Source organism: Drosophila persimilis, unplaced genomic scaffold, assembly GCF_003286085.1.
Source record: "Drosophila persimilis strain 14011-0111.01,24,50 unplaced genomic scaffold, DperRS2 tig00000002-arrow-pilon, whole genome shotgun sequence".
In the NCBI taxonomy this organism is placed as follows: Eukaryota; Metazoa; Arthropoda; class Insecta; order Diptera; family Drosophilidae; genus Drosophila; species Drosophila persimilis.
The window spans coordinates 10,238,773-10,263,807 of record NW_020825289.1 but is presented as its reverse complement, the minus strand read 5'-3'; the positions used below and the strand labels follow the sequence as shown (position 1 = coordinate 10,263,807).

Below are 25,035 nucleotides of genomic sequence, written 5' to 3'. Positions count from 1 at the left end.
ATCTCATTTGCGAAATATACCGTAAATCTACCTATGAAAACAAAACAAACAAAACAAACTTAAGCCACCTAACCCCCCTCTGTTTTAATAAGCGAACAGCTTGACTTAAGCCGCGGAAAAAAATACTGCTTGTAAATTCTTCTTCTTAAGTTTCATTTCATCATTTTCATGGGAATTATACGCTTCCGCTAAACGTTCACACTATAGATTGTGTTGTTGTTGTGCCAAATGTGCGCAATTTTTTTGCAATTTTTATTTATTATTTTGAAATCTCGTCGCAGTTCTCGTAACTAAGAAAATGTGAAAGACAAAAGAACGCAGAACTCGTTCAGCCGATGTCTCAACTAGCATAAGATAAAGTGCAATACATACATATAGAATTAGTTCTCATTTAATGTAAGGACAACGGTTTCGTTATAAATAAACACAAATGTAAGTATTAGTGTGTGGCGTTTGTTCGTACGTATACAGGTTGCAGGTGCAAATGCACTGGTATTGTGCAGTATAATTGTTCTACTAGTGCCAAAATTCTAAAATATAATTAATTTACTTGTTTTGCTTGCACTCCAGCCCGTTCCCCCTTGTGTGCATACGTGGTTGTGTGGTTGTTTTCCACCCCGATTTTCTGTGTGTGTTTCTCTTTTAATAAACTCAAGGCATTGTGACTCAAGAGCGAACACACAAACGCTCCAAGTTCATTCACTTGTATCTGTTGTTATGCTTAAGCACATTATCCGCACATCCATCCAGGCTTCCACTCGGGATTCTCGGCTATGACTCACCTGTCGTCGATTTGGCGAGCAATCGACAGATACATAATCTAATCGAAGAGTTAATTGAATAAGTAAATAGTAATAGGCTAGTGTCCGAGTTTGGAGACGAGACATTGAAGAAAGACAGTGCACAGATTCGAACTAGAATTTCCTTTTATGATCGTATGCTTCTGTGTCACGAATTCCGAATCTGTTCGAGTTGATCAAGTTTTTTGGATTTCCTTGACGATCAGCACTCAGAAGGAGTTGTCATGGTCCACGATCGCTGCACGTATCTAATTTCACCATTCTCTGATAGTTCGGAAACTCTGTTCTCTGTTTGTATTTTTTTTGCGATCAAGACCTGTTGATACAAAATGTAGTTGTTTTTGTGTGTATTTTTATAGATAGACTAGGCTATTTTTATAGACCACAATGGACACCGATGTGAATCAGATGCATTACCATTATAAGGATATATTGTCGGTGTTTTTGGACCCCTTCATTGAGGACTTTGACTGCAAGGATGTGGAGGACTCACTGCGTTCGATACTAACCAAAAGGGAAATCGATTTCATCTTTGCATCGGATCAAACGGATGTTAGAATCTACCTTTTGTTTTGGAAATTGCTCGAGAAGCCAGAGAGCATCGTTAAAAGATTCGTCGAGGAGGTTCTCAACTATCGCGATGGGGCCAACTACGAATTCCTGATGACGCCCATCAAAGCCGAGTACCTACAGCCGAGCCCCAACACCAGGCTGTACGTAGAGCAGCGGGATCGTCTGTTCAATGACAATCAAGTGTTTTCCAAGTACAATGTGCCGCGACTAAAACCGGTAAGATATTGGCACTAATGAAATATTTAAAATTAATTTTTATTTATATGTATGTACGTTCTGTGGACAGTTCCTCGACTTAACCAAGGCCCTGCTGGAGTTGAGGCCAGCCAAGAATGTCCTGGTCGATGGCCCCCTGGGCGCCGGCAAGCAATGGCTAGTGCTCGACGTTTGCTCCTCGTACAAAGTGCAGCAGAAGATGGATTTTAAGATATTCTGGCTGAATGTGAAGAACTGCAACAGCCCCGAGGCAGACCTCGAAATGCTGCTCACTCTGCTCTACCAGATCGATCCGAGCTGGAGCAGCCGATGCGACTCCGGCACCTGGAACATCATGCAGCGTATTGACAGCGTCAAAATTGAACTCCGGCGCCTGCTCAAGAGCAAGCCATACGAGAACTGCCTGCTGGTGCTGCGAAATGTGCAGAGCGTTCGCACCTGGAAGGCGTTCAATCTCGGCTGCAAGATACTCCTGACCACTCGCTACAAGTGCGTTACCGATTACCTGTCCGCGGCGACCACCAAGCATGTGCCGCTGAAGGATGCCCTCACCGAGCACGAGGCTGAGTCGCTAATTGTCAAGTACCTTCACTGCAGGCCAGAGGATCTGCCCAGGGAAGTTCTGACGACAAATCCACGCAGCCTGAGCATTATTGCCGAGAGTATACGCGACGGCCTGGCCACTTGGGAGAATTGGAAAGAGTGAGTACATGAATATAGGGGAAATCTTAGCCACAACTCTTAAATCTGTTCTTTTTCATCCCAGTGTGAACTGCAATAAACTCACGAGCATTATCGAGAGCTCACTGAAGGTGCTGGAGCCGGTTATAAATAGGAATATGTTCGATAAGCTCTTCATATTCCCTCCGTCCGCCCACATACCAATCGATGTAAGTGCCTCGATTAGCTCATTGCCAATTAAATATCTTATCTTTAATGTTATTTTCGAATGTAGCTCCTATCTCTGGTTTGGTCAGACGATAAATCAGATAGCGACGATCCGATGGTGGTGGTGAATAAGCTGCACCGGTACTCCTTGGTGGAAAAGCAGGCCCATCCGTCGACCATAAGTATACCCACGATATACTTGGAGTTGAAACTGAGGGTGACTAACGCTGCTGCACTCCACAGGAGAATCGTTGATCATTACAAGTAGGTGTTATACTATATATACTGCCCGATTTCCTTCGAGAGGCATTTACAATTCAAATTTCTTTCTTCCTCTTGCGGCAGCATCACAAAGGCTTTCGACGATGATGACGATCTGACAGTGCCCTTCTTGGATGGCTATTTCTATTGCCATATCGGCCACCATCTGACCAATTTGGAGCACTCCGAGAGCGTGGCTCTATTCCGCAAGATTTTCCTCGATTTTCGATTTCTTGAACAAAAGATACGATACGACAAGACAGCGTGGAATGCCAGCGGATCGATACTCAACACTTTACAGCAGCTTAAATTCTACAGCTCCTACATTATTGGTATGCATTCGCCATTCGATCGTAAACTAGTAAAAAACTAACTTGGTGCTGCCATCTAGACAATGATCCAAAGTTTAAGCGCCTGGTGAATGCTTTGCTGGATTTCCTTCCAAAGATTGAGGAGAACCTTATACGGTCCAAGTTTACCCGCCTTCTGCGAATCGCTCTGATGGACGAGGAGGAGGCCATTTACGAGGAGGCCCACCGACAAGTGCAGCGGTTCGGTGATCAAGTTTGGTTCACAGAGCAGTACGTAAATGATCTCTTTTTGCAACTGAAATCTAAATTGAATCCGTTTGGCAGTGGTCGCTTTCACCAGCATCGGCAAATTATCAACCTCGGGGAGAATACGGTTCGACACGTCCTGTACCTGAACAATGACTTCTGCTTGATGGCCCTGGACAGCAAACAAATGCTGCTGACCGACGTTTCTCTGGAGGCGGAGGACACGTATCTGCTGAAGGATGACAACGACAGCAGCGACATCCTGAAAATGGCCGTGTTTAATAACCAGAAGCACCTGCTCACGCTTCACAGCAATGGCAGTGTGAAGCTCTGGTCGCTGTGGGCCGAGTGCTTTGGGCGGCGTCACAGCAGCGGAAGTCGCCAGCGTGTGCGACCGCCACACCTTTCCCATTTGCGGAAATATGCGGCGACTCGTACGTACAAGCAGCTGGTCAACGGCGTCGCCAAGCGCTCAATGAATAGCTACCAGAGAGCGGAACAGAACATTGCAGCGTTCTACTTGAACGAGGAAGCAACCGTTGGAGACTCAAAGATTCAGCTGCATGTGGCCTTCAGCAACGGCGACGTTTGCATCTGTGAGTGGGATGACAGGGACCAAGTGTTTAAGTCCTCCAACACGCCCACCCTCGAGACGCATCCGCTTCGTGTGCGGTGTTTCGTTCAGGTGCTGAACCGCTACTATGTGATATGCACCGCTGACTGCACCCTCACCGTTTGGGATCTGCACAACGGTTCGTGCGACAAGCCAGAGCTCAGTGGCTACGATGTCCATAATGACCCACCGCTTGCGATTGAAGTCTACAATGAACGTAGCCAGCATTCGAACCTGCTGCTCATCCACAGGTACAGCGTGTGGCGGCTGACGTTCGAACCTGGCGACTGTCAACAGCCTCAAGTCCGGCTCAAGTCGGAGCCTGTGCAGCTGCCGGACATGAGCTTCATTACCTGCGCTAAGGGATCGCCAGATGGTCGCTATCTGATCCTGGGAACATCGGTTGGCCTCATTGTGTATGACATCCAGCTGTCCAGTCCCGTGCTGCGCAGCAATGTGAGCGAGCACATCGAATGCGTGGACATCTACGAGCTGTGCGATCCTATTTACAAGTACATAGTGCTTTGTGGTGCCAAAGGAAAGCGGCTCCTGCACGTGCACACACTGCGAAAGGTGGATTCGGGTATTACGTGGGTCCACAATGTGGACGAGACAAAGGGCATGACACGGGCTTGCCTCGAGCCCAATGTCTATCTGCGCCCGCTCCTGGACATGACCAGACAGCGGTCTCAACTGCTGGCCATCGACTCCAAGGAGCGTATCCATCAGATTGAGACCACCGCCGACCCAAGTGCTCGCCGCAGGTCCAGTATTTCGTCCTGGTCAACGATAACCCCCACGCATGCGGCCAGCAAGACACGCATAACCGCAATATCCGCCCACGACGACGATCACATATTTGTCGGCTACATGGACGGGGTGATCATCGATGTAAACCGCGATGCGGTGCTGCCGCAACAGTATATTACGGAGCCCATCGACTACCTCAAGCAGGTCAACTCTCAGCTGTTGGTGGCATCGGCGCACGGTCCACGCAAAACTGTGATATTCCAGCTACAACCAGAGCTGCCATCGCTGCCAGTGGCTGGAGCAGCGCCAGTGGATTGGCCGCTCAAGTTGGAGCTGGACACCAAATATGCCTGCCTTCTGGGTGGAAAGTTTCTGCTCTTGTTCTCCGAGCACGGAGTCTTTGTGAGTGAATGCCTATTCTTTTAGAGACTGACTTATTACCTGTCTATTTGAAATTTATATTCCAGCAACTGGATATATCCAACCCTCTGGTACTCATCAAACTGGAAAACTGTGACGAACCACTTATGGGCTTCGACCTGAAGAACGGTCTGCTCTTTCTGGCCTTCGGGAACAACACCATTGAGGTGAGTGAGGCACACGCTTATAACTCTAAAGACTACAAACTTTGTGCCCCCCCTACCCAAAGGTCTCCCGATTCAGCTTCAACGACACGGGGCTAAGGAACGATTTCATCTGCAGGAAACGGATCACAGAGGAGCAGAAAATTAGTTACCTGATTGCCTCAGATGACGCTTCCCTGTTTGCACTGGGCTTCCAGAATGGCATTATCGAGCTCTACTCCCTGGCAGCATCTGCCATTCAGTTGGTTTACAGCATAAAGGAAGTGCACGAGCAGTGCATCACACAGCTACGGTTCTCGCCGTGCAAACTGTTGCTCATTAGCTGCGGGGAGCAGCTGTGCTTCTGGAACGTGACCCACATGCGGAACAACCAGATCGAGTCGCAGCTGGCCATAAGACGCAGCCGCCGGCACAAGAGGCACAGTGTCACGCAGGAGGATGCTGTCGATGCGGCTCCCATTGTTTCGGACATGTCAGAGCCACTGCCATTTGTTAGCCATCAACCCGTTCGCGACACCCAGCCGGAAGTAGATCTGTGGCGGAACAAACGGGGCAATGCCATACGGCCGGAGCTGCTGGCTTGCATCAAGTTTGTGGGCAACAAGGCCAACCAGTTCTTCACCGACGCCAAGTTCTCGCAGTTCTATTCGATAGACGACGAGGGCGTCTACTATCATTTGCAACTTCTGGAAACAAATCCCCACATGCCGCCGAGTGGGTCGTCGATGCATCTGCAGATGGCTGAACGGCTCGCAAGCGAGATGATCAGTGACATGCAGTATGCGAATCTGTCGGACATTCGAATAATTGACCCCACATTGACAATTGCGGGCATTGATGACGAGGGAGCCGATGTCGTTGGGGATTTGCAGCCAGAGTCTAGCGCAACGAGCCAGGCAGAGACGCCGCTGGTTGTCGACGAATGCAGCTCATGACGCCAGTCGTGCGCCACTTCCGGGCGCACGGGTGAGGGCAATGGACATTTCCAGTATGCATTTATAGGATTAATTCTCTCTTACTTAGTCGCAATGATATTTTACTGCCTCAACCAGCACTATGCGTCATAGTGCTTACATATATGTAAATAAATGTGTATTGCTAGGGAACCGTAAAAGGGATTCCAATTCAGGGGGACAATGCCCTACTATTGTTTGGGAAACCACCCGCGCCCCAATGTCTGCGTCACACAAAATCAAGGAAATCACAAATCTGGATCAAGGAAAATCTGAATATTAGATTTATTACGAAATGATTTGACGCAGCGCAGCAGGAATATATAGTGTAGTGCCCAGCGCTAGCGCCAACCATGAAGAACCTCATTTAATATTTCTATGAAGCACCTGAAGATTCTCATTTTCATTAAAACCTTAAATTTCACAAGTAAGAGCGCGCCAAGAGTCTAATTTAAGTTGTTATCCTGTTTAAATAAAGGGGGATTAAATGGGCTAAGTTCGTTTTTCATCGGAATATTTGAGGTATTTCTGAAGGTCAGACGGACACATTGCTGCTCTCTTGGGACAATAAAAAGTAGTCGTTATTTTGAATGGGCTATACAAAAGGGTATAACAGGCCAAGGTAAATTGAAAGGTTCGAACGTCGCTTCGAGTTTGAGGATAATATACCTTGAAGGATTATGACCCGAACACGCATTGAATTAACTGTTAATCAACAGATTATTAGCGGATTAACAGAGGCTGAGTGCGGTAGAGATTCCCCTAATCCGACTTTAACTTCTTCCAGATCGAAGGCAAAAGTCTTAGCTCTGGACAACCCTTCGACATTGTCATAGCCCATAGCATTGACAGCGGCCGCAGTGGCGAGGAATAGTGACAAATGACATGAACAAGGACTGTATATCAGCCTCCTGGCGCTGTGATGGCCAAAGGACTTCCCGGCGGATAAAAAATGAAGTTTATGAATTATTCAGCCAGGCTTCGTCTATCACTTTCACAAAAGTTTTCAGATTTACTTTTGAAATAATATAAACACACATGTACCAGGGCAATTTAGATTGTGCCTTCTTCATAAATAGTTTTAAGTTTTAGTCTAATAATGAAGTCTTGTATGTACATATATTCAACAGTTTCATCAATATATTAAATTTCCATTCATATCCTCGTCAATGTAACTCATTCACTTTAAAACAATTTTTTTTTGCCGCGCAACACTCGTTTGTCGTCGATAGTATCGATGGCCAAACTGATTTCTTCGAAACGGTTATTGGCTCTTTTTGCTCTCTTCAAATCGGTTAAAGCTCTCTTGTTATATATACAAAATTCAATAAAAACTGAGTAATTCATAATAGCTTATCTTGTAGAAAATTGATAAAATTATGTGTGAAGGTATGGAATTCCTAGTAATATAAAATCGACAAATATGGTTTCCAATTCTTGACGGACAATGATTAACCTTAGACCAAGAGGGATTTTAGCGCAGTTTAGATGCACGATATCGTTGGTTTTTTGTTCAAAGGAAAAATGACATTGATCTACAAAAAGAATGTTAAATCAGTCATATTTTCCGCCATTTACGTCAAGTCGTTGAACTGTTTAAATAGAGGAGGCTTAAGTGGGCTAAGTTTGTGTTTTTTATCGGTATATTTCGGTATATTTCTGCGGGTCGGACCGTATATTTTATCGATAGGTCACACTGGTCGTGCGTGCGAGCGCGATAAGTGAAAAACAATTTTCTCTGCTTTGTTGTTTGTTGTAAGAATAATAATTAATATCAAAATAAGTGCGCTGTTATTTTGCGTGCGTACATATATGGAGTCAATGCGCCATTGTTAGTAGGCAGCGCTGCCCAGCGAAAGTAAGAAAGAATGATATGTATGATATGATGCGCAGCTTGCTACGCGCTCCGTTCGTTGTCGTTTTCGGTTTGTGAGCTCACTTTAGCTGGGGCAATAAATAAGATTTGTAGATGTACATACATATTATATGCACATACGTACGATGAGTTTACACACGTAGCTGTGTACTTAAAGTGAAGGTGATTTATCAAATTGCAAAAGTCGGTTCGCGTGTGTGCAATGCTGGAAAATTATTACGGCCTAAGTTCATCTAAAAACGATCTCTAACCTATTGAACACATACATAAGGATACATATAGGGGCACGTACATACGCGCTGGCGCACACACAGCCACAAGTGAGTTGCTGTTGGTGTGTTTGTGTATGATGACCCAACAGCAGCTCAGCAAAACAATATGGCTGCCACCGCCACTTGTTAGTTATAACAACAGACGCGAATTGAAAGAAAACTCGTCGCTGTTTATCAAATTTCCATTAATTCACCCGTCGCCAGGGCCGTAAAGCCGCCTTTCGCTAAAATCGAATTAAAACGATGTACGTACTGCAGTTCAAGAGTTCACTACTTAAACACAGAGGCACAGGCGCACACACACCCGCGCACCTAAATGTATACTCACACGCGCACACACAGACGAAAATTTCACACAAAATGCGTTTGCGGCGATGATCGCACTCGCACCCCCACAAACACGTCTAGTGTGTGTTTGTATGTATACACATTTATTCAATTAAATATTTGCGTTTAATTATGAAAGGAGTGAAACTGCAGGGTTTGATTTAATTTTGTATATACACATTGAGATCAGTGCGATAAGAGTGTGCCCCGCTGCGATAATTCCCCCTCCGTAAGCAGTTAATTGAACAATCAGCTGTTTGCGATGATGAGAACATCAAATAAGTAGATATTGCACTTGTAAATAGATCTGTACTTTATCCTGCCCTATGCCCTCTGAGGATATTTCATAAGGGCAATATATAATTGCATATACATATGTACATGTATATGCGTTTTGTGCCTGTCCATTCTGACCCATTAGTATTTTATTAGTACTTATTTTTTCGGCCAAAACTTGTTTTACCCCGCCATCCCCATCCACTCATCGGCATCGGTCGTCGTCATTCGTTCGAGTGTTTCGTGAAAACTAGTCAGCAAAAAAAAAAGAAGAAAAAAAGAGTACAACAACAACGAAATAACAGAGCGCCAGAGCGCAGACGTTAACGGAAGTGTGAGAGTGAGAGAGGGCGCGGCGGGGGCAGACAAGGAGGAGCGAAAGAGATGACTGTATTGAAATGAAAACAATGGAACTGCAAGGAGATCGTTGCATGTTCGTGGTCGTCCCTCCCTCTTCTCCACCCCCTCCTAATGTGTGTCTATGTGTTTGTGTGTGTTTAGGTGCGAGTGAAAATAAATATAGCGAAATCTTATTACAAAATTACAAAAATATGCCATAAAATCAATAATAATAAAGGAAAACTCGACAAACAGCTGCAAAAAACAGACAAACAGCCGCCAGAAGCCAGAAGTCAGAATCCAGAACTAGATCAATCCCAATTAAGTCATCTTCGTGCAGTGAGTGCTCTGGAATAATTCCGAACAGTGCAGTGCAAGTTTTTTGCAAAACATTTACAAAACGCAGTTCCACCCCCGATTCTGGGTAGGAGGAGGAGGAGGATCACCACCACCATCATTGGATGCCAGACCATCGACCGTCGCTGATTGCAAGCTGAATTCTCAACCCACCAGCAGCCAGCGCAGAAAACAACCCTATGGATGACCCATCAATCAAGAAACGGTGAGCTAAAGCCCTGAAATGAATGCCCAGAATGGTCCTCCCAGATCCAGATCCAGAACCAGATCCAGATGCTGTGTTCTGAGGAAGACTCAAGCGCCGGAGGAATCCACATATTACTCATCGGCGTAGTTTGAATTGTGAAAAACGACGATAAATCTTTATCTCCGTAATGTAATATACGATGTATTTTCCTTCCACTACGTACTATTCACTCTCGTATCCAAAGTATGACATATGCTCTGGCCTACACTCGCCTCTCGTTCGAATATTATAAGCTTTGGGGGACAGTGCCGTCCATTAATGACGAACCATTTTATTTGCTTAGCTAGATTAGTCGTGGAAAACTAATGGGGCAGGCAGCCAGGGAAGGGAATCCAGATTTCAGCAGTCTGAGCTGCTTTGCTGATTGCTTTTTGGCCATAGGTTCTCTCAAATGGGGTTGGTTTTGTTTGGTGGTTCGTGGTTCAACCACATTCGATGACTTAATGCCCGCCGCATACAACAGAAACTAAGGAGCGGCCGGTTTTCACATTCTACTACCTTTATTTTGTTGGCTGGGGTAAGTTTCAGCCCCAATAGATAAGTTTAGTTTTGGCCAGCTGAAAAGTTAGTGTGAAAGCGAACACCCATTGAGAGACAAACTGTTATATATGTACGTATGTATTGTACGTTTGTATGCAAAATCAGTTAACTATATCGACTCTTGGTCGGAGAGAAAGAGAGAGAGAGAGAGAGGGGGAATGCGTGTGTTACTCAATTTGTTTGCCTGACATTGTGGGCTTTAACAGGTTTTACTGTCTGTCATCTGTCCACTAGTCATCGTTTTCTGATGTGATGCAGTCAGACTTCCTCAAAGAGCGCCAGAGCAGGGGGAATACGTTGTATTATTGGATTGGCAGTGGGGGTCACTCTCGGGCCAGCGTTAAGGTAAACATTGGTTTTATTTTTGGGGCTTCTGCTCTGCTCGTTGGCGGCTGTTCGGCTGCTAGGCTGCTATGGGAATATATATCATAATTTTTGATGGATTCGGCAGGCGGGAAATGAGATTTTATAGCAGTCCAAAGCAAAGGCAGCCCAGCCGCATATATGCGACGGCGATTCTATTCACATGCAAAACGATCAAATAAACATCAATTAAACTGTATCTATTCTTTGGGCTGATTTAATTTTAGCTCAATTAAAAGAGAGACTGAACCGAACGAACGAACGAATCGGGCGCAGGCCATGACTTTCATTACAAGTCTGTCTGTCCGTCGGTTGGTTCTTTTGATTATCCACTAATCTGGCTAATCACAGAATGTCAATTGTTTGTGGTTCCGGTAGCTAAAAGACCTTCGCCCACCGCGATACCATATTAATTGCTCTCCCTTTCGGGCATCCTCTGCTTCCTTATCCTTGCAGGTTAATAGATTTGTGCACCGACGAACATGATTACGATGAAGTTCAGGAGCTGCCAGAAGAGTCAAGCATTCAGCAGCAGCAGCAGCAGCCCTTGGAGTCATCATCAATCGCCACAACGAGTAGCACGACGAACGGTGGTAGCAGCAGCGCGGGAACGGGAACTGGAACTGGCACTGGAACAGTTGTGCCATCTGTGGTTGCGTCAACGCCAGCAACAGCAGTTGTTGTTGCCGTGGATTCAGTGCCAGAGCTGCCTTCGCCCAAACAGAAATCTGTGAAGAATTCGAAAAACAAACAGAAGCAAAAGCAGTTGGCGAACAAATCGAAAATACCCCGATCCCCATCGTTGGCTAGCAGCCTGAGCAGTCTGGCCAGCAGTTTTAGTAGCCACAGAGACAAGGATAAAGATAAGGACAAGGAGAAGGATAAGGATAAGGATAGGGATAGGGATAGGGAGAGTCAGAGCAGTTCCGTGCCACCACAGACCCCGCCATTGCCAGCCGGCTACCAGCAGGCGAACAAACAGAGCCAAATGAATGGTGAAGCCACTGCTGGTGGCACAGCACCAGCCACCCCCACAGCCCACCACAACAATAACAATAATGTAGCCGGGGATAATCCTCTGCTTGGGCCTGCAGATCGCAGTAGCCTCAACCTGACAACACCCCTAGGGGGCAACCATCCCCAGACACCGATAGCGGGCGAGGGAACAACGCCAGCGACGACGCCAACGACGCCAAGTTTAGCATTACCAAAAAATTTTCAGTATTTAACCCTGACAGTGCGTAAGGACGAGAACGGATATGGGATGAAGGTGAGTGTGGGCATCAGTAGCCTTTATTGTGCTCCAGGATAACATCTTTCCCTCGTTGCGTCTATCCTCCAGGTTTCCGGCGACAATCCAGTGTTCGTGGAGAGCGTTAAGCCTGACGGGGCAGCCCAGGTTGCTGGTCTCGTCGCTGGCGATATGATACTGAAGGTCTGTCGTCTCTTCGAGCGTTTCTACCCAGTATTCGACGGGGTATTCTCATGTTTCTGGTCTCCACTTTCAGGTGAACGGACAGGAAGTGCGCCTCGAGAAGCATCCCACGGTCGTGAGTCTGATAAAAGGTTTGTAAATGCCCAGTGGAATATTTGGCTAGTCGGTATCAAAAGGGTGCGGGGCAGAGCAGATTGCGCACTTTTTCTTGGGTTTTGGATCGCAATGCTGATTGGGATTGGGGGGGCTTTCGGCTGACGGGACTGCCGGGCACTTGGGCTTCTTGTCTGCCCAGCCCTCTTCCTGTCGTTTCCTGCACTTGGGGCAATCGCACTGCGGCTTCTTGGGCATTCGCGGCTTGTAGATGAAATCATCCTTGAATCGCTCCTTGCACGGAACCTTTCTCTTGGGACATTCCTTGTCATTGCAGAACGATGATTGTGTCCCGTCGTTGGGCACCAGACCCGGATCCGTCGGCTGGCCACACTTGCACTTCGATTCGGCGCCGGGTTTAATCGGCTGCACCAGCGGCCTTTCGTCGATATGTTTCTTGGTTGTAACTTCGTTCTTCGATCTCTTGGACATGAAGTCGCTGTAGAACTTGCGAATGCGCGCGACCAAGGAGCTCAACATCCCAGGCACCTGCTCCAGCCAATGCTGCAGAAACGAGGGCACGGCGCTGATAACTTCGAAGAAGGCAATCACCACCTGGTTGTAGTAGTGTACACCAGAGAACCTCCAGCTGCCGTCGGGCGGTGGACGTGGCGCACATATTTTCAGCTGGCGACGTGCCTGCTCCGCATACGGTTCGATCTTCTCCGCGGTTCTATTGTACAGCTCCTCCGTTTCATCCGACGGGCCCCATACACCGAAGTGTTTGGTGGCCACAACCACAGCATAAACCACGCCTGCCCGCACAATCAAGTCGATTATCATCCTGTGCCAAAAATGTTCGGAATTGCTATTTAATTGAGAATTTGGATATAGATGAAGTTTAAAGGTCGGGAATCTAGACAGGCACACGTTTGCCGCATGTGATGTCGTCTTTGATCTTGGGCGATCGGATTGGCTTGCTCTCCTCGGGGGGGGAATGCAGTTGTTCCTCATAGAAGCATCCCCGCAGCTTTTTCTGGGAGCCCGAAGCGTTGTTCGGCTTCTCCTTTGGCAGGTCCACGTGATGTTTCAGTGTTGTGGCCAGAATGTCGTGGGTTTGCTTCTTAAATTCGGAGGCCCAGTCGGGCATACGGAGAGCGAAGTACATTCCCCGCTGAATGGCCAAGTTGCACTTGTAGTGGGCCACAAACTTCCCCTCGGCTTCCGGTGACGGTGCGAGGGCCTCTGCATCGAATGATCCCTGGTCCATGGCATACACGACATGGAACAGTCCTTTGGCGGCTGTCAACAGTCCACGCACCCCAGTTATTATTTGAGAGGCCATGATAATGATAATTTTGGTAAACTTTTGCTTGTTTCTGCTTGATTTCTGTATACTTATTGTCACGGGTGGGCCGTTGCCTACTTATCATCTCCTTTAAACAACCGACATATGCTGTTCCCGAAGTCGCGCGCAACTCCGCTCCAGAAGGCGGGGATCTTCTTGAGAGTCCTCACCGTATCGCTCCAGGCATCCGCGATGCTCTGCGAAAATGGTTTCGGTGGTGGAGGCTCACAGATGCCGCCTTTGGTGCAATACTTTCGCTTAAAGTCGTCCGTCTTGCGCTGTAGATCGCGTTTGTCATCCTCATCGAAGAGGATGTTCTTGCTGGCATCCTTCGCCACCTCCTCGGGAGCGGAATCTCGTTCCTCCCGCTGGCAGTCGGCCAATGCAGGAGCAACGTCCCTCTCGCCCAATCCATTGAGGAATAATACGGTTCCGGCGAAACCCATTACCTTTAAAATTTTGACCACAAACATGCTTAATTTTGAGTGCGGGATTACCCGGGAAATTCTTTCCATTGTGGGTAATCTTGTCCCAGAAAAAAACCAATGGAATTTAGGAGGTTTTCGCTTTATTTGGACAAGTAATTCAAAGCTCCTTTCCCCCGTACCTTTTGCAGCCTCTACCATTGTGGAGTTGGCCGTGAAGCGCCAGAAGATGACACGTCCAGCGTCCGTTGGTGTGGTGACCACGCCCATGACACCGATTCTGTCGGGAAGGGATCGAACCGCATCCATTACAGGGCCCCAGCCGGTCGACGTAAGAGCATGTGATTCCGAATACGATTGAATACTAAATCGATTTGTGTTGATTGGTTTTCAGAGCATCAAGCGTCGTGAGATGGAATCGTACAAGATTCAGACGTTGCAGAAAATGCTGGAGCAGGAGAAGCTGAATCTGGAGCGACTGAAGAGCGATCAGAACAATCCCAGCTACAAGTTGTCGGAGGCGAATATCCGTAAGCTGCGAGAGCAGCTCCATCAAGTGGGAGCCGAGGTGAGTGCTGCCATGGACCAGCAGCAGCCGTCTGTCCGTCTGTTTTTCCCCTTCCCGGATATTAGGCGCAGTAGCAGGAAATTTTGAATTAACGAAGCTAATCTCCAGCAAAAATCCTAACCAACCTGCCACCTGCAGCCATTCGTGGCGAAGCGCTCACGCTAAGCAATAGTAGAACATGATTTGGTATGAGATTTGTGGAGAAATTAACGCGAGAACCGAAGCAGCTTCGGATGATATGGATGATTGCTACATGATCTCTCTTTCTTCTCTTCCATTTCGTGCTGTCTTAACGAACCCTAACTGCAGGATGCACCAACAATTAAACTCCAAGCAGCCGCGAGCAACAAGAACACCGCATTACTAACGCCCAATCAAATCCAACACTTGTCTACGTCCGCCACTCACAACAATCCGCATCAGCATCAGCAATTCCATCATCTCCACAGCCACAGCCACAACAACTATCAGCAGCAACAGCCACTGCCACCGCAGCCCCTAGCACACCACTCCTCACCCGCATTCCTATCCCTCCTGCCGCGTTCTCTCTCGTCCCTGTCGCTGGGCACACGCAAGAATCGGATCGAGAAGGACTTTGTTGCCTCCTCGCCGTTCAACAACACGGCGGACTTCCTGCAGCACCAGCGGATGCAGCACCAGGCCGAGGCCATGTCCCAGTCTTTGCACCAGCACACATCCACACCTACCATGCAGCAGCAGCAGCAGCAACCGTTCTTCCATCCGCACCTCCAACAGCTACAACAGCAGCAGCAGCAGCAGCATCGGTTCAAGGAGACTCCCAAGTCAGCCGCCGGTTCGAAGAGCAAGAATAAGTTCCAAATATCCAAGAGCCTGATCGAGGAGGATGTGCCGCCACCGCTGCCGCAGCGGAACCCTCCCAGGCAGCTGAATCTCGACCTGAAGAACGGCAACGCATCACCACAGAGCGGGCATTTGATGGCGCCCGTCTCCGACCTGGACAGAGCCACCAGTCCACAGCTGAACAGATCGCAATTGGGCGTCAGCGGCAGCGGCAGCAACAGCAACGACAACAGTCCCAGCAGCAATGCCAGCAAGTCCAAGCGATCGAAGGTCAAGACCAAGGCACTGTCCGATCCAAAGATGTCCACGCAAATGTTTCTGCAAATGGAATCGGCGTGTGCCCCTGGAGGAGCCCCCGGTAGTTCACTCGAAGTGGACGGTGGGCCGCCACCATTGCCCCCGCGTCTGCCGGGCATGATGTCGGAGGATATGAGTCGTGGCAGCTGCCAGAATCTGGCCCAGCCCAACTCCCTGAACACGATGTTCAACTATCCCCTGGTTTCCACGTGCACAGCCGTGCAGAGCGACAACCTGAAGGCGGCCTTTCCGCTCTCCCAGCGGCCGAACATTGTCCAGCAGTTGCAGCAGCATCAGCAGCAGTTAAGCAGTGGCCAGGCCACAGCCGTAAGTAGCCAGCCAATCGATCGATCGATCCATCACTCTGAAAGCACTCGTAACTTTTAATCCTTCACTGCCTCCTTTTTCCATCTCTCTAACATTTTATTGTATCTCATTCGCTTTTACATAACAAATGAAGGTCTGGTTGCTGGCCAGGCCTGAAGCTTCATCCCAGTCTAACATTAACATAAAAAGAAACAGAAACATAAACATTGACACTAACATTAACTTTACTTTGCTTCTGTGCTAGCCTGCCACTAACCGCAACCGCAACACACTCTTTCGAGCACACACTACAGATATACTGATACTATACTCGTATGTATGTGCGGAAATTCGAAATTATCTTATCATTTATGTGGGCTTCTTTGTATCTGAGACTTAGACTTTTGAAAGAGTAACAAAATGCAGGAGTTATATGTACTCGCATATGCCTAGACGTATTCTTGTGCCACAATTTGGGTATGAGAAATGTATAGAACATGGACAGCATAGCATCATCTTATATTTTGTTCATCTTCCAAACACAATTTATCCCCCTCCCACCGACAGGCCCTGGGACAGACACCCAATTTGGGCAAGAAGAAACACCGACGCGTTGGCTCCTCACCGGACAATATGCATCCACGACATCCAGGTGAGAATCCTTCGATAATCGATGCTTGGAAGAAGCTCTAACTGATATTTAAACAATCTGTAGATCGTCTGACGAAAACCACTTCCGGTTCGTGGGAGATTGTGGAGAAGGATGGGGAAGTGACGCCGCCAGGAACACCGCCGCCACCATATCTGACCAGCTCTCACATGACGGTGCCCGAGGACCCGAACGAACAGTGCATGGGGGCCGCCGGAGCTGGAATCTTCATTGAATCGCATCACTATACGCCAATGGGAGGTACTCCGTCGCCGATACCGACGTCTCTACATTCCAGCCATTCCATACAGGCGGCACAGTCGAACGACACGCAGAAGGAGATCATCTCAATGGAGGACGAGAACTCGTCCGATCAGGAGGGGCCCTTCATCGACGAAAACGGGCCGTTCAACAATCTCACACGCCTGCTCGAGGCGGAGAATGTCACCTTCTTGGCGGTGTTCCTCAACTACGTACTCTCGAACTCGGAGCCGGCGCCACTGCTGTTCTACCTGATCACAGAACTCTACAAGGAGGGCACTTCGAAGGATATGCGCAAGTGGGCGTACGAGATACACTCGACATTCCTTGTGCCGCGCGCCCCGCTCTCGTGGTATCGCCAGGACGAGTCGCTGGCCAGGGAAGTGGACAATGTACTGCAGCTGGAGTTCGACAAGGTAGAGATCCTGCGAACCGTCTTCCTGCGAAGCCGTAAGCGCGCGAAAGATCTCATCAGCGAGCAGCTGCGAGAGTTCCAGCAGAAGCGTACCGCCGGCCTGGGCACCATCTACGGTCCGACGGATGAGAAGCTGGCCGAAGCGAAGACGGACAAGCAGCGAGAGCAAATCATCGACAAGTATTTAATGCCCAATCTTCAATTGCTAACGTGAGTTGCCATCCATCTCCTTGCAGGATTATTCATTTTTAATTTATGTGTTGCAGCGAGGACTTTGAGAAGGATTCACCGACAGAGGATGTGCGCAAACAGGCCCTGTGCTCGGCCCTCTCAACGGTGATCTATCGCATCTTCAATACGCGTCCCCATCCCAACAGTATTGTGGAACGTGTGCACCACTTTGTCAGCAGAGACAAGAGCTTCAAGTCACGTATAATGGGTAAAAATCGAAAGGTGAGTGCTTCACTGTCCTCCAATAGGTGCCATGCCTAATATTCCTCCCCTTGTAGATGAATGTTCGTGGTCATGCATTGATATTGCGTCAATACTATGAAGTGACGCACTGCAATCATTGTCAAACGATTATATGGGGCGTTAGCCCCCAAGGCTATCATTGTACAGGTGAGTGGCTCTCAATACTTCGCCCCCATTCCGGACTAATCCGAATACTTGCTGTCCACTTTGTAGACTGTAAACTGAATATACACCGTCAGTGCTCGAAAGTCCTGGACGAGAGCTGTCCCGGCCCACTGCCGCAGGCCAAGCGGATTGCCCATAACGATAAGATTAGTAAATTTATGGGAAAGATTCGACCACGCACCAGCGATGTAGTTGGAAGTAAGTTCAAGCTCTTAAGTCCTCCAATGGGAAACGAACCATATTCATATTTTCTGTTTATTTCCATTACTTCAGATGAAAAACGCAGCCGGCAAGATGAGGACTTGGACGTTGATATGACTCCAGGTAAGTGTCTAGTCTTTAGCCAATTACCTCTCCTAATCCCCAACTCTCTTTTTCTGTGATTTTAGAGCGCGGACAGTCCTCGATTGTGCGCCAACCATCGGATCGTCGACCGGATGCGAATATATCAATGCGTTCGAATGGGAATGCATCCTGCAACACCTCTGCGCTGAACAGCACTGACCTGCAAAGTTCGTTTCATGGCAGCAGCGCCAACGACAGTATTAACCCAAGTGGCGGCGCCATTTGCCCCATGGAACTGTCAACGAGTGTGGCGTCAACGGCCCCATCGAGCAGTGGTTCAGTCTCTGCCGGTCTGAGCGCTTTTGCCGAGCTGAATGCACCGGATACGGTGGATAAAGATGCGCGTAGAGAACGGTGAGACGAGAGGAACTTGGTCTCCACACATATACAAGTCTTAAATTCGTTATCCTTTGATCCTCCGTGCAGATACACCCAAAATCCGCAGCACAAGAGCGCGCCAGTGTCTGTGAATCGCTCGGAGTCGTACAAGGAGCGCTTGTCCAACAAAAGGAACCGCAACAGTCGCCGCAAGACCTCTGATCCAAGTTTATCGTCACGTCCGAAGTAAGTTTTGGTGGCATCGATTTCACTGTCCCCCACCCACTCATCAGCTCTTTTCTGCCTTCTATAAATTGTACTTACACTCCAAGGACATTGCCTTGCCGCTCCCTAAATTCTCTCAACGAAAACATTTCGCTTTCTGTGTCCTGCCACTGTCTGCTATCTGCTGTCTGCTGTCTGGGGGCACAAGTAACCGGATATTAATTTTACTAATTAATGCGAATTGCGTCGCAATGCAATCAATATGGATTCGCACTCGTCCCCCTTCCGCTGTTGCGGCGCTGCAAAATTTTCCATTCATTCCATTTGGAATTTACTCTAAAGGATGCGCTTTAATTTCCCTTTTTAATTAATTCAATGTGAGGGACGTTCTCTTCTGCCTGTGTCCGAATGGGAATGCCTCAGGGCATTGGTCTTTCCTCTGGGGCAACGGCATAACTTGATAGGGCATCCCGGCTTCGACGTGTTGTCGGAGCGGACCGGACCGTCTACTTTTGTTTACGGCTACTATTAACGTATATGTATTTAGCAGACACTGTGGATAGTTGATTAGACGCCGGCATTGGCATCGATTATATTGTCCGCCTCGCTTTCTGCAGCGTAATGTAGGCCACGCCACGCCAAGCCAAGCCAATCCCATCGTCCATCGTCCTTCCCATCCCAGACCGGCTCGTCGTGGGCAGTCCTGGCCGTCCGTAATTTCTTCGTTTCCTGTTGACAAACTGCATGAGTGACTGGCTTCCACATAGTACAACATTTAGCTGTGAACACTCGTCGTCGTTGGTATCTTGTAACAGTGACCAGTGACAATTCTGGTGTTGAATTTGACTCATCGTGGTTGCAGCGGCAGAATCGAAATAGAATAAACCTAGTTATCTGAACAAACGCGGTGATAATGGAACGAAATATACGCTTCAATCGGAGTAAAAGTTTCAAGGCGACTCTTAACTGTAACTACAAGTAAATAAATCAGTCAATTTAAGGAGTACCTCAGCATCGAGTGTGTATCGAGTGCAAGTGTCTTGTGATTAAGGCCTGCAGCAGACACCCATTCGAATGGGGAAATATGATTGATTCGGTTTCCAGGCAGCATGCGCTCGCCTTTAAGTGTCTTAAATTTGTATCGCTAGTTGTGTTTGTTGGTAGTTTCCTAGCAGACCTTGGGGGGAACCTTTCGTGAATTAATATTAATATAAATATTTGATTTTTTTGTGTCTTTAAGTGAGGAACAACTGGATTTGGGGCTTTCGAATGCCAACTATGTGGCCAGTTCCAATTCTAGTCTCTCTTCAGCTGGTGGCTCCGAAAGCCCCAGCACATCGATGGAACACTTTGCGGCTAGTGGTGCGGCAGGAGGGCCCGCCAGTGCTGGGGCCCTTGCCATGTCAAGAGAATTGAACCTGAATCAGCATCCCTATTTACTCAGACAGCAGCATGCCCAGCAGCACTGTCAGCAGGACTCGTTTCAGTGCGGCAGTGTGGCGGCCGGTGGTAGCAGCATTGCCTCCAGTAATTCGAGCTTTTGGAGTGCCGGACACCCGCTGAACCGGCAATGGAACATGGACAGCGACGACGACGAGGATCTCAATGAGGCCGATTGGAGTTCAATGGTGGCGGCCGAGATGCTTGCAGCCCTCACCGATGCCGAAAAGAAGCGTCAGGAAATTATTAATGGTGGGTCTCGTAGAAAAACTCCTTTTCGATGTGTATCAACTTATTCAATTCATGGCCTTTCCACGCAGAAATTTATCAAACGGAACGCAACCACGTACGCACGCTCAAACTGCTCGATCGCCTGTTCTTCCTGCCCCTCTATGAGAGCGGGATGCTCTCGCAGGACCATCTGTTGCTGCTCTTTCCACCCGCGTTGCTGACGCTGCGTGAGATTCACGGAGCCTTCGAGCAGCAGCTGAAGCAGCGACGCATCGAGCACAATCACGTGGTGAATCACATTGGGGACCTGCTCGCGGATATGTTTGATGGCCAGTCCGGGGACGTTCTGTGCGAGTATGCGGCTCAGTTTTGCGCGCGACAACAGATCGCCCTTGAGGGGCTGAAGGAGAAGCGGAACAAGGACGAGCAGTTGCAGAAGTTGCTGCGGAAGTCGGAGTCGCACAAGGCCTGCCGTCGCCTCGAGCTGAAGGACTTGCTGCCGACCGTTTTGCAGCGCCTGACCAAATATCCATTGCTCTTCGAGAATCTGCACAAGGTCACGGTTCGGGTATTGCCCGAGAATACCGACGAAGCGGAGGCCATACAGCGTGCCGTCGAATCCTCGAAGAGGATACTCGTGGAGGTGAACCAGGCCGTGAAGACAGCCGAGGATGCTCACAAGTAATGATATCTCATGATGCCACATCACTTTCAACAGAAACTAACAATCTTCTCTCAATTGAATAGACTACAAAACATCCAGCGCAAATTGGATCGATCCTCCTATGACAAGGAGGAGTTTAAGAAGCTGGACTTGACGCAACATCGCCTGATACACGACGGCAACCTGACAATGAAGAAGAACCCCAGCACACAGCTGCACGGCTTGCTCTTCGAAAACATGATCGTGTTACTCACCAAACAGGCAAGTCTATCCACAAGGCATTCTATAAGCGGATAGCCCTTTTACACGTCTGATCTCTCTCCCCCTAAGGATGACAAATATTCGCTTAAGAATCTGCACACTCCTCTGGTGGTCAACAACAAGCCGGTTAGCCCCATCATGAGCATTGATGCGGAGACGTTGGTGCGCCAGGAGGCGGCCGACAAGAATTCCTTTTTTCTCATCAAAACAAAGACATCACAAATGCTGGAGCTGCGTGCCCCCAGCAGTTCCGAGTGCAAGACGTGAGTTCCCTGGGATTTTGTGCCCAAATTGAGATTTGATTTGAATTTGTGATTTCATTTGCAGATGGTTCAAGCACATCTCGGATGCTGCAGCACAGCACTCGAAGCATCGGCCGAAGAACGCTTCCAATAGCCATGACACGAGCATCGGTGACCCGGCAGTCACCACCATACCGCATTCCAACACCAAGGAGTCCCTGGAGCTGGCGTCCGAGTGCCCGCAGCCAATGGCCGCCACCGCGACTGTGACAACGACACCATTGGCACCGATGCTGCCAATAGCCACAGTCACGCCCGCACCTGCAACAAGCAACAGCAACGTCAGCAGCGGCAGCACCACCTCTGGTGGCGTCCAGCTGCGAAATGTTCACCGAGAATCGACGGGACCAAGCGACACCGATGCCGATTATGTCAACACGCCCAAGCAGCAGCGTCTTAGCCAGAACGATGTTAACCGCTCCATGTCGATACGCAGCAGTGGCGATGGTGCTGGCACCAGCAGCTCTACCAATGGGTCAGCGGACCAGAACGACGTCACTCTGCGCCACTCACAGTCTGTGAGGGAGAGCCAGGGAGCCAGGAAGGGGGAATCGGCCGGCGAGGAGCGCAACTCGAGCTACGGGCTGGTGGGGGGCCATTCGAAGCGCGACAGCGCCAGCATTGTCTGCTCGAACAACTCGAACAACACGCGCACGTTGTTGATGCAGAGTCCGCTGGTGGAGCCCACAGCTATCCAGATAAGCATTAGTCCAGCACATACCGCCGAGCCGGTACTGACATCGGGCGAGCGCCTACGCCGCTTGGACGCCTCCATACGAGGCAATTTGCTGGAGAAGCAAAAGATCATTTGTGATATCTTCCGTTTGCCAGTCGAGCACTTCAATGAGATTGTCGACATTGCCATGATGCCGGAGGCACCCAAGGACAGTGCAGATATTGCGTTGGCCGCCTACGACCAGGTGCAGATCCTAACCAAAATGCTGAACGAGTACATGCACGTGACGCCGGAGCAAGAGGTCTCCGCCGTCTCGACGGTGGTCTGCGGCCACTGTCACGAGAAGGAGAAGCTCCGCAAGAAGGCGACTCTGGTTTCCGCGTCGCCGCCTCCTCTGCCCCCACCGAATAGACAGCATGCACAAGCGCAGGCACAAATACCAATTTCCAGGATGATGCCCAAACTGCAGACTCTCGATCTTGAAGATGTGGCCATACACGAGGACGATGACGGATACTGTGAGATTGATGAACTGCGGTTGCCTGTAGTACCCCTAAGGCCACTGACTGCACCCACCACGCCATTGGCTCCGTTCAGAGCAGCTCCACCAGCACCAGCACCAGCACCAGCGACAGCGACAGTATCAACACCAACCACAGTAGTGACAGCTGAGAGCAGTAACTCCAACGCGGATATTAATAAACGACAGAGCACTCAAAGCACGGATGGTGCTCAGGAGGATTCCCCGTCGCAGAAGAAACAATCCGAAGCGGAGGGCAAGAATGATACTGTTAATCCTGCCGAAGCTCTTAAAACTGAGCCAGCACCAGAAGATAAGCCACAAAATACAAATGAACAAACGGACCAGCTGTTGTGCGCAGAAAAGGAAACTATTGATGGCGAGAAAACTGAGGAAAAGCTTGATTTGGCAATCGCTGGAGCGCACTCTGACAATGTGGCATCGGCATCCGCTTCGGCATCTGGATCTGCACCTGTGGATGAATTGCAACAGACTCAGAGCGGCGCGGGAACAGCAGGAGCAACGAATGCAGACAAAGACCACGCCGGCGAAGAAGAATCGGTAGCTATCTACGAGTTGTTCGTCCATTGTAAAGCCACTGATGTGTGTGATCCTCTGCAGGTGCAGCATATCCCGCTGTCTATGGTCGATAGCTCGACACAGACAACCGAAGCACCGACTGAAGCAGAGAAACCAGCAGTACCAGCGGCGCCTTCTGGGTCGGGCAGTAGCTCCTGTGGGCCGAACCGCATACAGCATGCCAGTGTGCTGGAGCCCAGTGTTCCCTGCCATGCACTCAGCAGCATTGTGACAGTACTAAATGAGCAAATTTCCATGCTATTGGTAGGTGCAATTAGTTTATATTGATCAATCATATCCTCAATCAACACAATGTTTGATTTTCCCCACAGCCAAAAATTAATGAGCGCGACGTGGAGCGGGAGCGATTGCGTAAGGAGAATCAACACCTGCGCGAGCTTTTGAGCGCGTTGCATGAACGCCAGCGAGTTGATGATGTAAAGGTATGTGCCACATAGACAGACCGATCCCACAGTTGAGCAAATGCGAATGCTAATGCGTTTCATCCGCTAGGAAACTCCCTTTGATATTTCAAAGCTGATGCGTGCAGAGGAAGTGGAGTTTGATGACGATATTGACGCCATGTCCAATAGTTCCCTGACGCCAACACCCACGCCGATACCGACAGCCTCGCCCAGCGCCAGCAGCAGCAGCCAGGCTCGGACAACGGAGGCCACGAAGGTGGATGCGGATGAGGATGTGGAATAAGGAGATTGGAAGCTTGTTCACCTTTTTTTGTTGTATAAAATACATATATTTGTTCTTGTTTTCCCCCCAAGACGCACTGGGTCCAATTGAATTGGCAGCGTTTATGTTTTACAAGTAGCCTTCATAGAGCATGCCTTTACTACTGTTAATATTATAGCTACATTTGTTTTCTTAAATATATTCCACTCCAGATCCAATAACACTCGAGTTAAGCTAATAATGTCCTCGTAAAACTAATTAAACACATATACATACACAGACTATATATATTATGTATATGTATGCATATTACCTACTTAAATAATATATTTGCTAAATACACAATGTTTGATACATTTATAAAGAACAATCAAAAATAAAAGTAGTTATTCAGATTTCCGAATTTAATGAAGTTTTCCAGCCGAGGATGTTGGCTGTTTCTTCCTGCAGATCCTTGGGGGGAGACTACGAGACTCCAAATAAAGCAGCAGTGTAACGTCTCGATCCACCAAATTACGCACGCAATTAGCCAAAGTACTTAGCGAGAGCTGCGATCGCAGGCGGGCGACAGGGCTGGACAGGAAAGCTGGGATCTAACAAAGTCGAACGTAATTTGCAGGCATTTGTTAAATTAAAGTTCGCTGCTTCAATTACCTTTATGCTCAAGAGTCTGCCTAAGCTAAAGATATAATGTATATGTATATAAATAACAACAGTATTTGAATGAACCGCCATTT

The 25,035-nt window shown here is 48.5% G+C and overlaps 4 protein-coding genes across 6 annotated transcripts; 2 read left to right on the top strand and 2 right to left on the bottom strand.

Annotated features, from left to right (window-relative positions):
* Window positions 1-281: 281 nt before the first annotated feature.
* Window positions 282-6,356, top strand: LOC6590833. The gene is made up of 10 exons (XM_002016468.2): window positions 282-432; window positions 1,160-1,589; window positions 1,660-2,291; window positions 2,356-2,479; window positions 2,545-2,741; window positions 2,823-3,070; window positions 3,130-3,319; window positions 3,374-5,060; window positions 5,126-5,245; window positions 5,308-6,356. Exons 2-10 carry the CDS (start codon window positions 1,188-1,190, stop codon window positions 6,175-6,177), a joined length of 4,470 nt encoding a protein of 1,489 aa, XP_002016504.1. The 5' UTR covers window positions 282-432; window positions 1,160-1,187; the 3' UTR covers window positions 6,178-6,356.
* Window positions 6,357-8,017: 1,661 nt separating this feature from the next.
* On the top strand, window positions 8,018-24,644 carry LOC6590830. 3 transcript variants are annotated; one of them, XM_026986003.1, is made up of 24 exons: window positions 8,018-8,053; window positions 9,448-9,847; window positions 11,249-12,062; window positions 12,135-12,227; window positions 12,301-12,358; window positions 14,285-14,424; window positions 14,488-14,661; window positions 14,971-16,107; window positions 16,654-16,738; window positions 16,802-17,621; window positions 17,678-17,864; window positions 17,921-18,032; window positions 18,099-18,248; window positions 18,324-18,374; window positions 18,440-18,749; window positions 18,822-18,959; window positions 20,179-20,630; window positions 20,699-21,290; window positions 21,357-21,534; window positions 21,604-21,797; window positions 21,862-23,593; window positions 23,654-23,875; window positions 23,944-24,054; window positions 24,125-24,644. In XM_026986003.1, exons 2-24 carry the CDS (start codon window positions 9,822-9,824, stop codon window positions 24,317-24,319), a joined length of 7,971 nt encoding a protein of 2,656 aa, XP_026841804.1. In that variant the 5' UTR covers window positions 8,018-8,053; window positions 9,448-9,821; the 3' UTR covers window positions 24,320-24,644. The 3 variants fall into 3 exon arrangements, with proteins under 3 accessions (XP_026841804.1, XP_026841805.1, XP_026841806.1); XM_026986004.1 differs by having other exon boundaries at window positions 8,036-8,053; window positions 9,541-9,847; XM_026986005.1 differs by lacking the exons at window positions 8,018-8,053; window positions 14,971-16,107 and having other exon boundaries at window positions 9,455-9,847; window positions 24,125-24,637.
* LOC6590832 lies at window positions 12,322-13,168 on the bottom strand. The gene has a single exon (XM_026986006.1). The coding sequence runs from the start codon at window positions 13,161-13,163 to the stop codon at window positions 12,387-12,389; it is 777 nt and encodes a 258-aa protein (XP_026841807.1). The 5' UTR covers window positions 13,164-13,168; the 3' UTR covers window positions 12,322-12,386.
* Window positions 13,173-13,729, bottom strand: LOC6590831. Its single transcript, XM_002016466.2, has one exon. The coding sequence runs from the start codon at window positions 13,663-13,665 to the stop codon at window positions 13,237-13,239; it is 429 nt and encodes a 142-aa protein (XP_002016502.1). The 5' UTR covers window positions 13,666-13,729; the 3' UTR covers window positions 13,173-13,236.
* Window positions 24,645-25,035: the final 391 nt, after the last annotated feature.

Bases quoted from the DNA above. Each gene is read 5' to 3' on its own strand.
- LOC6590830 (XM_026986003.1), top strand. From the start codon at position 9,822: ATGGATGACCCATCAATCAAGAAACG. The intron at 14,662-14,970 runs GTGAGTGCTGCC...CCCTAACTGCAG, and splicing joins TCCATCAAGTGGGAGCCGAG to GATGCACCAACAATTAAACT. The intron at 17,622-17,677 runs GTGAGTTGCCAT...TATGTGTTGCAG, and splicing joins CCCAATCTTCAATTGCTAAC to CGAGGACTTTGAGAAGGATT.
- LOC6590832 (XM_026986006.1), bottom strand. From the start codon at position 13,163: ATGATAATCGACTTGATTGTGCGGGCAGGCGTGGTTTATGCTGTGGTT.
- LOC6590831 (XM_002016466.2), bottom strand. From the start codon at position 13,665: ATGGCCTCTCAAATAATAACTGGGGTGCGTGGACTGTTGACAGCCGCC.
- LOC6590833 (XM_002016468.2), top strand. From the start codon at position 1,188: ATGGACACCGATGTGAATCAGATGCATTACCATTATAAGGATATATTG. The intron at 5,061-5,125 runs GTGAGTGAATGC...TTTATATTCCAG, and splicing joins TCTCCGAGCACGGAGTCTTT to CAACTGGATATATCCAACCC. The intron at 5,246-5,307 runs GTGAGTGAGGCA...CCCTACCCAAAG, and splicing joins TCGGGAACAACACCATTGAG to GTCTCCCGATTCAGCTTCAA.